This window comes from Vanellus vanellus, assembly GCF_965231255.1.
Source record: "Vanellus vanellus genome assembly, chromosome: 17".
Lineage (NCBI taxonomy): Eukaryota > Metazoa > Chordata > Aves > Charadriiformes > Charadriidae > Vanellus > Vanellus vanellus.
Genome location: NC_138922.1, coordinates 10,830,390 through 10,845,992, shown reverse-complemented (window position 1 = coordinate 10,845,992; position 15,603 = coordinate 10,830,390). Strand labels below are relative to the sequence as shown.

Sequence of the window (15,603 nt, the reverse complement as noted above, 5' to 3'; positions counted from 1 at the left end):
AGGAAACAAGGAAGACCCAGGGAACTATAGGCCAGTCAGTCTCACCTCTGTGCCTGGCAAGATCATGGAGCAGATCCTCCTGGAAACTCTGCTGAAGCATGTAAAAAGCAAGGAGGTGATTGGTGACAGCCAGCATGGCTTCACCAAGGGCAAGTCATGCCTGACAAATTTGGTGGCCTTCTACAAAGGGGTTACAGAGGCAGTGGATAAGGGAAGATCAACTGATGTCATCTACCTGGACTTGTGCAAAGCATTTGACACTGTCCCACAAGATATCCTGGTCTCTAAATTGAAGAGACATGGATTCAACAAATGGACCACTCAGTGGATAAAGAACTGGCAGGACGGTCGCACTCAAAGAGTTGCGGTCAACAGCTTGATGTCCAAGTGGAGAGCAGTGACGAGTGCCATTCCTCAGGGGTCAGTACTGGGACCTATACTGTTCAACATCTTTTGTCGGCGACATGGATAGTGGGGTCGAGTGCGCCCTCAGCAAGTTTGCCGATGATACCAAGCTCTTTGGCGAGGTAGACACGCTGGGCTGCATCCTAAGCGTGGCCAGTAGGTCAAAGGAGGTGATTCCGCCCCTCTACTCCACTCTTGTGAAACCCCACCTGGAGTACTGCATCCAGCTCTGGAGTCCCCAACATAAGGACATGGACCTGCTGGAGCATGTCCAGAGGAGAGCCACAAGGATGATCCGAGGGCTGGAGCACCTCCCCTGTGAGGAGAGGCTGAAAGAGTTGGGGTTGTTCAGCTTGGAGAAGAGAAGGCTCCAGGGAGATCTTATTGCGGCCTTCCAGTACCTAAAGGGGGCCTACAGGAGAGCTGGGGAGGGACTTGTTACTAGGGCATGTAGCGACAGGACGAGGGGGAATAGCTTCAAACTGGAAGAGGGCAGGTTTAGATTCAACATTAGGAAGAAGTTTTTCACTCTGAGGGTGGTAAGGCACTGGAACAGGTTGCCCAGAGAGGTTGTTGAGGCCCCATCCCTGGAGGCGTTCAAGGCAAGGCTGGACGTGGCCTTGGGCAACCTGGTCAAGTGGGAGGTGTCACTGCCTATGGCAGTGGGGTTGGAACTCGATGATCTTCAAGGTCCTTTCCAACCTAAACCATTTTATGACTCTAAGTGAGTCTTCTGTGCATTCTCTTCATGACTCTCTAGCACAGAGAACAACCCCACACTACAGACACCAATAAGCAGTCACTGCTAATTAAGGTCACTTTCAGAGAATCTACAATTCTTTACTGGTTTGTGCTTTCTAAAGAAGGAAGAGAAGTTCCTACTGGGAAGTTCTGGGATGGTCCCAGAGCAGCTGATGAGAGCACAACAGCAGCCCTTCCATAAAACATCTGACATAACCCAGGGACAGCCCAAGGCAGAAGCCAATCTCCAGGCTCCTCTACTCCAACACAGCATCCAAAAGAAATATTTTACAGGCTTACAATGAATTGGATGCCCAAATCTTCATGGACTCCATTTGATGATCTTCACCCCATAAAACAGGAAGTAAAAGCCAACTTTTCCAGCTGAAATTACTGTGAGAGAAGTACAATTAGCCAATCAGAATTGGTCCAGGGCAGAGAAGATCATGACTAATCTCAAAAACAAGTAGCAGGACAGGTGCGATCACACAAACATTCAGGACTTTCACTACACATTTCACCAAGACATATCATCTCTAGTGACAGAATATTCCCAGCGTCACCACAAGTAGCTCAATCAGGGGGATACCACCACTCAGGAGATTAGGCAAGGAAAGGGAAAGAAGTGACTGTCCCAAGTGCTACAGCTTGAACAGGCAAACGCTGCAAGGTTTGAGTCACATAAAAATCCAGAGCATTCAGAGATCAGCTTTCCTCAACAGCCTGTATGTACAAGGGTGCAGGAAAACATCCCGTCACCTGCACCCCATCAACTTTGTCTCATGGTGTGTTGGTACCAAGCTGATTTCAGACCAACACACTGTACAATGCCTAGTGAGGAGGCAGAAAGAGATCACAGCTTCCTTGGCTGCTATCAAACACTCCCACTGCTGCATTTAGTTTGCAAATGTGCCCTGGTACATTTGCACTGACTGCAAATACCGGAAGGCAATGGGAACATCATACTTCCTACCGCAGAGGAGAAACACTTGCTTTCCAGGTTTGGCAGAGAGTAACTTTAAAAGTCCTGTAAATGTTACAGGCATAAGTGATGATGGTATAGAAAAGCACCTCCAAACTGCTTCCACTCGCTAAGCAGCTGGTTTGTTCCTCTGGAGACAGGATGATCTCTTCCCCTTCTCTCTCATAACAGAGCACACAGCCACAGAGAACAATGCACCAGCTGATTTGCAGAACCGCATCAATCCACTCTGTGTTTACAGCTTTTTTTCTCCCCCTTTCTTCTTAAACATGCAGGCTTAAATGTTCTTATTGCTTCAGTGATTTTCTATGTGCAAGACAGGATTTGAGAACAATGCATTAGCAAGGATCTATGTGTCTAAAACCCATCCTGCATATTCAGCTGAAATGGCAGAGCATACGCTATCGTAGCCTCCCACTACAGCTGGGATCAGGAGGCAGCAGAGAGATACAACCGTCTGAATGCAGCTTGCTGTTCCTTTCAGGTGCTGCACTCTAACTTGCAGGTTTCCAGGCATCTCAAACATGGAAGGTACACAAATGTGTAATGAGTAGGAAGCCTCCTGAAGCTTTTACAAATCTAGAGACATCAAGCTGCCAGTAACCTCACGAGCTGTGTAAGACTGACTCAGCCTCCATGTGCTTTTCGGTGTGTTTGTTATGACTACTTGAAACATCTCAGGACATGCCTACTTCTACCAGCACAAGCTTAACAGTGCTGTGTTTGCTACACTGATTATGTTTGGTTCATATTGATGGTGTCTACTCCCAACTTTTTGTACTACGCAAAGCCAACAGTCCGCATACAGGCTGGTGGGATTGGAAAGAATAATATCTGAATAGCCAGGGAAAGGGGAAATGGGGTAGTTGATCACAAACCTTTCACACTGCAGGGAAGGTGTAAATACAGACAACCCCAGAGATCCACATCCAGCTTAGGAGCTGGCGGGTGTTCAGTGTGCAGAAGTATTAGAAGATTAAGGAGGAACTTAGGGAATTTTTGGTGTTCATCCTGCAAGAGGCAGGAAGATCATTAATGATGTCCAGGTAGCTTTTTCATGCTGAGCCATCACTCCAGGGTATCGTGGCTAAAAACCAAATCTGGGTATAACCCTTGAAGTGCTGGGAGATTGCCATCCACTGTAACAACACTGGGGATGGACGCAGGCTAATCCAGACAGAGTAAAAGAGAAGGCATTACCCTGCAGAGGGAATAGTCTCTCAGATATCTATTCGCTGCTTAATGCCTCAGTTTCCCTCCTTGACTGAAGGAAGGATAAACTCCCCTCCCCTCTTTCCTGGGGGCTGCTGTATTCAAAAGAGCCTCTGGCAGAAGGCAGCAAGGGGTTGATAATCCAGATGGCATCAGCAAACCAATTTCCTTCAGCAAAAACAGAACCTCTCCTCCTAGCCCATTCTTCCCTTCAAGTTTGTCCACAGGGCAATGAATTTGAAGGGAGGCTCTTTTTTTTCCCAACCCCATAACCCAAAGTGGAGTCAAAGGGTTAATGCTGCATGACAAAGGTCAGCCCAGTTTGGGGAGGGAGGAGAAAGGGAAGCATTGTGGCCACAGACAGCAGCTCACTGCGACCAAAACACCACTTGAGAAATGTAAAGTGATGGGGCTGCTCAGTAAAAAGGCCCGAGAGTCCTGCCTAAATCCCAGAGCTTTATCACTCACAAAAGCCCAGCCCCTTGAGTCATTAATCGTGTGCTCCATGGCTCAGCGCCTCAAAGAGCAGCAGATGACACATGCCCAGCTGCTATAGCCGCCCCTCCTCAAGGTAGCAGGGCAGAGGCAGGTGCACTCCCAGTGCCCTCTGCTCGAGACTAATCTGTTCTCCCTCCTTGTCCTCTGCCTTTCATCTCCTCCAGCAGCCCACGCTGACAACTGTAAATGAGATTAGACTTCAAGGCATGGGGCAGATGCAGAACCCCCTCCATGCATTGCCAAGAGACCCTTGTAGCTTTTAAAGTGTCTTTCCCTTTTACAATGCACAGCTTGGTGGAGGGGCAGAAGAGGGCAAATTTCTTGTCACGGTCACAGAAGCATCTAATATAGCAGACAAGGCAGACCCTGGTTTTAGGGTCTGGATGCTAATCTGTTATCACCATGAGCATTCTTCCCAACAGCACCTCTGGTTCTCCAGTTCACGTTAGGAGATGAAGTAAAAAGACTATGGCTATTTCCTAATTCTAGTTCCTACAACGTCCTCTTTGCAGCACCACTCTACTTAAATGTGGACATATGTCCCAACAAACACTAACCTAAAAAGGCAGCAATAGTCCCAAATTCAGGCAAGGACCTGAAGGTCACATACATCCCTGTGCTCAACCCCCTTGCCTATTCTGCTGCTCTCAGTGCCATCCTTTCCTATTCCTCATCTTGCAGTTTCTGCTCCTCTGCTCCCAGTGACCCACACAAACCAGTGGTAAGACACAAGGAATTTGTCAGAGAAAGTGGTAAAATCTCCAGGCACAAACCACTGCCTGGAGCTCAGAGAGACCTGCCTGGCGAGGTCTTCCAGCCACAACCAGCAGGGGTTAGGCAGCAACAATAGTCAGGAAACTTTTCAAAGTGAAGTGTGATGGATGTTTTGCTCAACAGTGCCCCAGTAAACAAACTGGAATTTCCTTTACAGTGTGGGAAATAGCTTGTCCTGCCTGTGCAAAAGCCTACTCAGTGAAAGGGACACAGTTAACATAAAAGATCACTGAGTTCAAAATAATTGCCCTTCTCAGTTACCACCAACCATGGTCACAGCTGGCCTGATTTTATGGATTACTTTGCAATTTCAATTGTGCAGGCACCAGACCTGGATTTAAGAAGGCTGCCAAGTCAGCATATTTGCAAGTATATTTTAATGTTTTACAGGACCAGAGCAGAGCAGGTTCACCTGCACCCACTGCTGGTAGTGTCAGCAACTGAACTCCTCCTGGTAAGTGTATGTCTGGTCCAGGATACCTCTACAGCCTTGTTTCTGAGCTCAAGTTTTCCATTAGCTGCCTACACAAACTGGGTAACTTGGCACCTCTCTGCATTCCCCATAAACTCATCTGTTGCCATCACACCCACGTACAAATCTCAGGAAGGAATCCAGGGTATCTAAAGCAGCTGCAACAAAAACACAGCCTGGATTGACAAACAATAGGATCAAGGTGCTGAGCCAGTGAGGAGGGTCTTTTCGGAGAGTTTTGTGTGTGTCTATTTAAAACAAGTTTGTTGTCATGACTACAAACCAGAGTATAGATGAGAAAAAGTGACAACTCCGAGATGAGGGCTGATAATGTTAATTCACCCTTGAAGTCTCAGCAGCCACGGGGTTGGGGAAACAGAGAAGATGATACAAGCTCTTGGCATCTAAAAAGGCTAAAAGCCACCTTCAGAAGGCAGGTCTGTCCTAGTAATGAAGGTCGTCCTCCTAGATAGCTCCTTTCACACAGCACAGCCAAGGGCTGGATAATACTGATTAGCTGCAGTCATCTCTAAAGCGGGGGCACTGGTGACACAGAGGCGAAGAAGGGCACCCAAGGCCCCAGAAAGGACATAGCAGAGCAGGAATAGCCCCTCAGGAGGCTCATCTGCAGATTCACTCTAACCATCACATAACTTGGCTTCAACAAGGACAGTGAGATGTTCTCATGTCTGCATGCAAGGCAATTAGCGGGGGATCTTATTAGCACAGAGAAGTATAAAACCATCAGGACCTGCTCCTGGGATTGTCACATTTTTAACTCTACCAGAAGATTAACAAAAAAATGGGGTTTTGGCCAGTGAAGAACAAATGAAGAAAATGCCAAGTGATTGCAGAGGGATGGAGAACGGCAATGCCTTGCTCTGTTCAGAGGTTGGATTCCACATGGAGACAGCATGGAATGCTCAGCGACTGTGCAGGCTCTGCAGAAGGCAGCAGATGCGGAGCTAATGTGTGTGTGGGGGTGGAGGGTGTTTATGAGCACAATAAATAAATGTATGAATCCCTATAAAAGTTCCCATATAAAAGTGAGTTAAAGCTGCCTGAGGGCCATGGCCTCATAATAAAAAACGCATCTCACAAGCACAGTATGAAGCAGCAGCTGTACTGTAACTGCCTGGCTGCAGCACTGAAATGCCACCAGTCTTCCTGCTCCCAAAACTCTTGGCGGAAGTGCTGACCCCACAAAATGCAGGAGGAATTTTGGTACTTCCCTTCAGTGTAGTCAGGATTGGCTTCTTTGAACCTCAAGCAAGCAGTTCTGGATCTGTCTTTTTGCCAAATTTAAAGTTCTTCTACTTCTTAAAAAAAAAAAAAAAAGCAATCTGCAAGTGGCTGGAGATACTGGTTTGAGTCACTGACAGTTCCCAGTGTGACAGAGCAAAAACAAATAAAAAATTCCTCCAGAAAGCACTGACAGTGACTCCTCTCTCCCAAAATGAACAAGCAAAAAGCACTGCTTTATGGCTGAGCAGCAATTTTCATCAAGTTGTTTTGAATTTTTAATTTAAGATGGGGGGGGGAGGGTAAAAAACCCAAACCCTTTAATTTTGTATGTCTAAAAAGAAAACTGCTTTTTTTGGCAGTAAACGTAAATAAAAGTATTTAAAAAAATATCTCCCCACAGGAAAAAAAAACAAAACAACACACACAAATAAGAATTACTTCCACCCCCCAAAGGTAAGGGGGGAAAAGTGCTGATCCCTCCCTCACACTGTTTTCTGTCATACTCCACCAACCCAGAAACAAGAGACTTGCAGACTCCCAGCCTGTGAATTCCCAACTGCCCTAACACTTTCTACAGAGCCTTGTCTTGCTCTGCTGCTCTCCCGGGAGGTGGTTCAACACAGAGGCTCACGTGCCTCAGCTGAGAGGGTGGCCATCAAACTTCAGTCCCAGCCCATGAATCACAAATGCACAGGGCACATGAATCTCTGGCCACCCATTTCCACTCTAAGTACACATGAGGCCAGGTCATATCTCCCAGGGAGAGCTGCAACTGTTCCGAGTTTCAACACGCAGACTTTCTCTAGTTATTAAGACTGTGCTCATGTTTCACATGGATGCCAATAAGACCTAAACAAAACACTTGCCTCTCCTACCAGCACAGAGCTGCTGCGAATCGCAATCTTGTTCCATGACAAACAGCATCTTGCAATTCACTGTAGGGCTAATTGCATTCCATGGCTGATACAACGCTCAAGGAAGACGGCAGGTCCTTGGCTTTGCCCACAGGCAACGAGGACATTATTGATTTATTCAGGACTTAGAACTAGTTGTCACAGGTTGCATTCTCTTTGATAATAAAGCTTTACAGACAAGGCTTAAATTTCAGCTGCAGCCCTAATTGAAACATAGCTAATTATTGAAGGTCTGCCTTTACAGCCCATTCCCTTGTTACTGAGGTAATGTTCTGTAAATCCAACAGTCAAACTCTCCCCTCCCTTAAAAAGAAAAAAAGAAGGAAAAAACCCCTCATCTACTATTCAAGCAAGTCCAGTGGGAAATTACAGATTCCTCTCTTTGAGCCTGAGGTAGCTACCAGCCAAGAGCCCCATCCCACAAGGTCTCAATGACTTCAAAGGATGCTTGTAGAATCAGACTCCAAATTAAGGCCAACGTTTGAGAGAAGGGAGAATTCAAAGTGGCTGAAACAAACATTCAGCCCAGACCACAAGCAATTTATCTTCTGTCCACATTTTGAGTGGCAGCACATCCTACAAGTCCCAGTAGATTCAAATACACCACACAGTTTAGGTGTGATCAACAATTACGGTAATATAATTCCCAACTGCCAGCTTGCTTGATTGTACAACAACAAACATACTGCAGTCCAGACATGTGGATTAGCAGTCACAGCTAACTGGGTATAAATGATCACTCATCAAAACAGGCATTCCAGTTATTAGCTGAATGATAACAGGACCCCCAGGGTACCAAGGGCATCCTTTCCCAGAGACTGCACCACAGCTTTTGGCTTTGCAGTTCAGCCAGATGCAGAAGCAAGATTATCGCCTCATAAAGCAGGGACGAAATCCCATCCGAACTTTAGTATTACCAGGACGATGCCAGCAGAGTAAGCTCCCTTACAGAAGGTGACATTTACACACACACACACACACACACCAGCACAAGTTTATGACATCAAGAGAGTGCTACAGTTTAGAAGCAAGTCAACCCTAGAAAAATCCTTCAGTTTATAGCTGCTGCGCATTTCAACCTGGCAGATGGAAAGAATACCACAAAGCAAACATGTCAGTTAAAGCAGCTAAAAGCATAATTTACAAAGTAGAATCCACAACCCAAACTCTCAACAGCTATAAAGCAGAGCTTTACAGAGCTGTGCTGACTTCAGACAGCTACAGATCTGACCCAAAGCATTTACCTGATACAACCACACTCTTTGGTACAGAAGCAGATACTTTGCCAATTCTGTGCAAGTTTAAAGCAGCAGGTCCTCCCCTGGAGGATGTAACCCTGCAGAAGTCAGTTTAGCAGCTGGGGAGCCATTTCAAAGAACACAGTGCTGGTTTTACAGGTCCTAGTTTGCCTGCCTCAAAGAGGAGAAGATCCTTTAATCCACAGAGCAAGGATAGCGCAAGTGGCAGCAAACAGCACCTGCTGCAGCACCTCAGCTCAGACCCTGCACTTGGAGGGATGGACAGGCTGGGCAGTCTTCTGTCCCTGGCTACTCCGAAGAGGAATTGAGAGAAAGGCCCAAAGCAGTAGTGATAGTTATCACTTGCACACCAGCATCTTGGGAACTGGGAGCATGGAGCACATTACGCCTAGGCTGTATTTTAAATGTGGGGAAAATCCAGTACAGAGGAAATTAACTGGAGGTTAGACTCCTTGCTCACAAGACAGACAATACATCAGTTGTTCACATACCTGATCAAATAGGGCTTTCCAGTGCTGAGAGGCAATGCATAAGGGAGGAAAAAGAAGAAAAAGAAGGTTTAAGAGCAATGGCATTAACATGCAGTAAACTGTAGAAGTACATTCTAACAGAGAAAAAACCAAATGATTTAGTGCCATTTCCAACATCCTTCTTCATCCCAGAATCACCTACCCTTCCGGGGGAGGAGGCAGGGGGAATCTACCAACCACAGGGAGGACAGTTTTCATTTACAAATCCAAATTAGGATGAACTCAGAACATTCATGTGTTAATTCTGTTTTCTCCCGCTTTGTCTACTTGCAGGCAAGCAAGGAATAAAAGGCTTTTTTACTCACAGGGATCAAGAAAGCTTGGTGTATATTGAGGGGAGAGAAGAATTAGCAATGTTTTTTCAGATCGCTGTCTGAAGTCCTGTGGCCCAACGCTGACCCACAGAGCGCCTTGCTGGGTTGTCAGAGCCGTGTCAACTGCCTGCTCCTAACTTTGGCAAGGGACTTGCTACAAGGTCTTTGATAACCCATGAGTTCTTTGAGCCTCACATGTCCACATCTGAAAAACAGGTAATTTCTCTCACACAAGGTGGAAGGGGGGGAAGGTTGGAGTAAACCCATTACAAGAATTTACCCCACAACTTTTGTTCTAGCAGATCTGCCTTAAAAGCTCTGTATAGGAAGAAGCTCCACTTCAACAGACGACCATGTGAACACTCCACAAGTCCTTGTCACTTGAGAACAGAAAAAACAAGCTGTTGACTGGCTCCGATTTATACTTTCTACAAAGATCGACGTCAAATCACCTCCCTGCCCTAGGCTTGCTGCCTCACAGTCCCATGGAACAGAGGAAATTCCTAATGAATTGTTTAAGGCTGTCTCTCATCTCTCCTGGATTTGGGAGCCAGCTGAGAAGAGAGCAACTTCCATGGAGCAACAGTGGGGTAACCACTGGCTTGGGGTCTGCAGAAAAAACCTTGCACATTTCCAGCTCTCCTGTCTGAAGTGCTCTTCAGCACAACACTTTGCTTCTGCCCCATTCACCTTCCCAGAAAAGCAAAATGAGAAGAATAACAAACATCAGACTCATACAAGCAAATCTCCTCACTGTGCTATATGCAAAGCAGAGCTCTGGTGAGAGTCTTATCTAGTCCTGGAAGAACGTTTTCTTTCACATGGTAGGAAGATCTAAAGCAGAATTGGCTGGAGAGAGAGTGGGATATCAAGCCACTGAATTCCATGTAATCAGTTAAGTTGTTGACTCCCCTCCTCCCCATGCCTCTATCCATTTATAAACTCCCATTTATCATCATAAATCAGCCCAGCTCTTTAAACAAAACACTTTGGGACTGCCTGAATCCTAGTTTTGTGGAACACTGCTCCAAGAACTGTAATGACATCACAGCTGAACTGTGATACACTGTCAAGGCTGTGACAGCCAAACCTCTACTACGTAATATTTTTGCTGTTAATAACACATAAAGAACTGAGCTTGTGTCAGCTCTTGCTGGCCAAGCCAGAGAGCTTGCATAGAGCTTTCAAATGCAACAGTAACAACAGAAAATCAACCCCCAGTTAGGTCTCAGGGGGGCACGCTCCCAGCACAAAGCAGTTTGAATTTTCAGGATGATGCTCTGTAGCCTGCTTGTTTCAGCAGGAAATCTTGGCAGTGGAGGATGAGGGCATTTACACCACTTCCTGCTGTTCCGACTTGCAGATGATAAACGATACCTCAGGCTTCTGTCACATCATCTATTGCCAGGTCTCAGCAGCTTCCCATAACCAATGCAGCTGCGGGCTCTAGCTCCATTTTGTTGATTGCAGAAAACAAGGTACCAGAGTCAAATAACAATGCAGATCGCAGTGTAAGTAATGGTGAGACACTGTGAGCTGGACCAGACCCAAGCTGTCCTACCTCAAGGTCAAGCAGCAAGTCAGTAGCAGAACTAGGATGAGAATCTAGATTTCACCAAGGAAAGCCCATCGTCTCTTTCCTGTCTTAGGAGCCCAATCCTGCTTGGCACTCAGCACTTCAGCATCTCCCGGGCCCCTGGCAGGATTGAATTGCTAATGGTTGCATTCATGTAGAGGCTGGAGTAACTCCAAGGGGCCCATGTGTATCACAACAGGAAATCTTTCTTGTAGACCATCCAGACAAGCACAAAATTTGTCAGGGAACAAAAGGTCACAGTCTGAGGTAAGCAAGCACAGGGATTTGGAACCCTGGACCGTGAAAGCTCCTGGAAAGCCACCCTTTCTGAGCAACATCTACACGTGCCCCTGGGTCAGGCGTGCTCCTCTTAGGACTGTCTGGCCGTGTTGGAGCAGAGGTCAGACTGCATCACACGTTCCCTCCTGGCTGTACAGCGCTCAGGAATACAGCCTGGGGAATGCAGCTCTACCAGGCAACTGCACTTCCTCCGCTGCCCTCTGGGAGGAAAATCCAACAGCAACCGAATTCTAGGTGACTCATAAGGAAGGGCTGGGGATGAGGAGCAGGCACTGCCCCTAAGCAGCCTCAGGCAGGTTCCTCCAGCAATGTCATAAAAGTGAAGGGGGAAAAGGATGTGCCACTGCTCGAAGCCTATTTCACAAGTGTCCATTTCATCCTTTCATACCGGTGCAAGACCCGATACAGAGCCCACTTCAGAAACACATTTAGTATCACTGCTTCATCCCTCCACAGGCAGGAACAGAGCCTGCTCTTAAACCTCTGCAGACTGAGCGCTTTGCACAGTCCTCATCCCAGCAGAGTTTGCTGGGAAGGAGAGCTGCGAGCGGTCCTGGGATGCACCAGGAATGCAGGATCTGTTCATGTTCACTCCCTCCCAGACAGGTGCGCAGTGAGCCGCTGCCTCCAGGACCGGTATACGCAGAACTACCGCCTCAGCTCTGCAGGCTTTGCTGCTCAGCCTGGCAGGAGCAGATTCAAAGCACGCAGGACCACTTGGTGTCCTTCTAGGCTGGATGAGCAGAGGCAGAGACCCGGTGCCAAGTTATCCCACCCTCAGGTGCAATCAGAGCTCAGAGGGTGGAGAGAAGCTATCAGCCCTGCCAAGCCGGGGAAAAAACTTCCTCGGCTGTTTGTTGCTCGGGGGCTGGAAAAGGGAACAGGCTCCCGATAGCGTTTCACATCTGTCACCCTCCGAGCGGCTGGGACTCTGGAAAAGCTCTCTGTCCCCAGGGAAGCCCCCCTAGCCAAGGCGTCAGCCCCTCTCCAGCCTCTGGAGCCGCTTCTGTGCGCGGCCCCGCTGTCCCTTGCCCGGCCGTGAGACAGCATCTCCCCGCCGGCGCGGCTCCGGGCGCGGACACCAAGCGGACCGGCAGACGGTCCGGGCCGCTGCCGCCGGGGCTTTCCGGGCTGGGGCAGGGAGAAGGGGGCCGGGGCCGCGGGGACCGAGACGGCCCGGCGGCTGCCGGAGCCCGCAGACAGCCGGCGGCGAGGGGCGCGCAGAGCGGCGGGAACGGAGGCTTTCCTTCGCCCCTGAGGGTCACCAGCCCCATTCCTCCCCCCATCCCGGACTCCATCCATAAATAGCTTGAGCCGATTAACCCGGCCGGGGGGAAAGGGGGGAAGTCACCGAGCAAAGGAAACTTACATCCTCTGCGGCCATAGGTAGGACATCCTCGGAGTCCAGCACCTCGATTTCTTCCGCCTCTGAGCTGGCAGCCACAGCAGGGGAAGAGCTGGCGTGAGGCTCCGGCAGCCTGTCTCCCATGCTTGGAAACGGTCCCCCCCTCCAGCCCCCGCCCCCCCAACCCCCCTTCTCCCCAGATCCTTAAAGAAATTAAACCTAGCTGCTGCTTGGCAAAGTTTCAAGCGCAGCCCAGCCTGCCTTCATGACTCCCGCAGCCGGGAGAGGAGGAAATCCTCCATCCAGGGAACATCCAATTAGCGCGGGCAGCGCTGGCGGGCGGCATCCCGGCGGCCGGCTCCGGACGGGGCAGGTGACCCCTCCCCGCGGCAGCTCGGACAGCTCGCCTCCTCCCGCTGCCCGCCCCTGCGCTACCCCCAGCCCGGGGCACGGCCGGCACCTCCCCCGAGCCATGCCGGCCCGGGGGCGGGGAGGGGGGGGACCTGCCCTTCCCGGAGCTGCGCGTCCTCGGAAGCAGAGCCCGGAGCCGCAGCACGTCCAAGGATGCGGGCTGGGGGGCGGCGAGGACGGGGCGCTGGTGGTGGTAGGGACCCTTGGGTCGCCCCTGGTCGGGGGAGGCGGCACGGCCCGCCCGGGCACCGCCTTCCCCCGGAGCGACCCGCCGAGGTTGGACCGCGGCCGGCAGCCCCTGGAGGCAGAGCCCGGCGAGCGGGTCTCATCCACTTCTTCCCACCCTCGGGCCCTCCCATCCCCCTCTCAGATGCCTGCCCTTGGTGTCCTGCCGCTCTTGGTCTCGCTGAGCGAGTGCGGGCAGCTGGCAAGACGGGCCGGGTGATGTGGGCTTTCTGAAGCTAACTTCTCCACCCCGGAGAGTCACAATTCGGGGATGGTGCGGGGTTTTAAATTCTTTACTGTAATTATTTGTTTCTATATGTCAAGATGAGTATCTTAACCATCTGGAACCTGGATTAGGAACTTGAGGAATGCCTTGACTGAAGGCAAAAATCCAGCAGTTTTAGCTTCTTCCAGTCAAGTACAGAAATAGCAGGTTGGCAAGGGGGAAGGGCAAGCAGAGCCAGGCCGATCCAGACAGTGCCAGTGCCTCTGCTTTCTGCTGCACCGACAGCCAGAGCTAGACGGAGCCAAGTCAGGGCAGAGAGGGTCCAGCACCGCAGGCCACATTTTCTTGATGCAAGAGCTCAAATACCAGATCAGACACACCTCAACCACAAGGACAGAACCAAGCTAGAAGTCCCTCTTTTCTCTAGAAGGTTGTTGAAAAAAAAACAAACAACAAAAAAAGCAAAACATCTAGATGAAATACCTCTGGAACAGGATCTTCCATCCAGCGGTAGCAGAGCACCCAGCAGAGACTGTCTCTCCCATCCACAACTGCCATGAACCCCATACTACATACTACTTTCGATCTGGATCAAATTTGTCCCACACAGTGATGGGAAACCACACAGGACTGTGGTTTAGCCACTGGGTCCTAGCTTCTTAGTTCCTAAAATATTTTTCTACAGGAAAAGTGGAACGGTGCCAAGTTCTTTCCATATGCCCACATGAGCTACACCTACCTACAGCCAGCAGGGAATAGCAGGTTTCCACATCTCAGCATCCTGCATGGCTGGCACTAATTTAAGGTTGGGGCCAAGGGCTAAAATATCCCACACAGCTGAGCAAGGTCAAGTAAAGGGAATGAACTCCTCTGTCACCTGATCTGATACCTTGGCAAGACCAGCAGGAGACCTCAATCCTGCAAATGATCCGTATTTTGGGAACAAATGAAAGAGTTAGGATGATAACCTTATCCTGTAGTATTTGCCCAGGCGCCCCATCCTGAATAAACATTAGAAAGGAATCTGTTATCTTCAAGGAGTGCTAAGGTAAAAGTCTTCCCTCTGTTCATGGTTCTGAGTCCAGGTGATCACAATTCTAGCCAAAAGATATTTTTAAAAGATACGTCCCTCCTAGTATTTTGAAGATTTTAGCTAAACTTTTAAAGTGCAAGAAGTAATTGCAGGACCTTTGGACCCCAAAGAGCAGAACTTTTCTACCTCAAGATTCAGGTGGGAAAATGACAACAAAATACAGCTCTTTGGAGGTCTCCAGTGCAACTGATGAACAAGAGGGCTTCTCTCCCCTTAATGAGCAAAACTGTCATCATCAGTTAAACAGAGCAGACCTTCTTCAGGTTTAAAGGTGATTCCTTCAGCACAGCATCTGCTTCTCGCTTGTCCAAAGCCTGTCCAGCCTGCTCTCCCACAGCGTAAGAACAGGCTACCAAATCCAGCACTTTTGAGAAGCATTAACCTACTTTACTCATACAACACCACCTCTGCCAAAACATTCCAGGCACTAAACAGCTATTATAAAAACAATCTCTTTTTGATTAAAAAACTAAACCTCATCAAAACTTCAAAACAGATGGATAAGCAAAAATATGCTATGCCAACAGAAAGAAACAGCAAGCATTTAAAGATGTCTTTAGGGAGGAGGGAGGCGAGTTTTTTAAAGTAAAGAGAGAATAAATGAGCTGAATTTCAGGGGTAACAGGTTCCACACAGTTGGGGACTGCCATGTCAAGAGCTCTGTATCGTCTCTGATTCCAGATGCTAGCGGGAAAATGCTAACCATGAAGTCTAACTTAGTGCAACAAACAACAGGGAGAACCCCCAAAACCTTACCTTAACACCAAACTCTCACTAAACTGGAAAACCGCTGCAAAATTACAAGCTCATTTTTCTCCTCCAAGGAATGATTTTCACTAGTGGTAGCGAGAGGTTTTTTTTTTTTTTCAGGGAAATATCTCTGCACATCGCACATATGAGCTAGTGCTGTGCTATAATTGTCACAGAAAGGAAATTAACAGTATTCTAATGAGGAGTTTTGTTACAGACAAATTATCATCTTCCAAGTCTGTGAGAGACTCTTAATTTAGACTGTCATTTCTCCCCACTGCATACCCTGGTGACTCTACCTTGAAAAACAGTAATTGCTAGAGAAACTAGG

At 48.6% G+C, this 15,603-nt stretch overlaps 1 protein-coding gene across 2 annotated transcripts in view; it reads right to left on the bottom strand.

Moving 5' to 3' along the window:
• Positions 1–12,711, bottom strand: part of RHBDL3 (rhomboid like 3) — a gene marked incomplete at both ends in the record, with an annotated part of 68,610 nt that extends 55,899 nt beyond the window's left edge. For both annotated transcript variants that reach the window (XM_082492407.1, XM_082492408.1), the window contains 2 exons: positions 8,994–9,017; positions 12,592–12,711. In XM_082492407.1, the coding sequence (XP_082348533.1) occupies positions 8,994–9,017; positions 12,592–12,711 (144 nt within the window). The remainder of the gene's footprint in view (positions 1–8,993; positions 9,018–12,591) is intronic.
• Between the last annotated feature and the right edge of the window lie 2,892 nt (positions 12,712–15,603).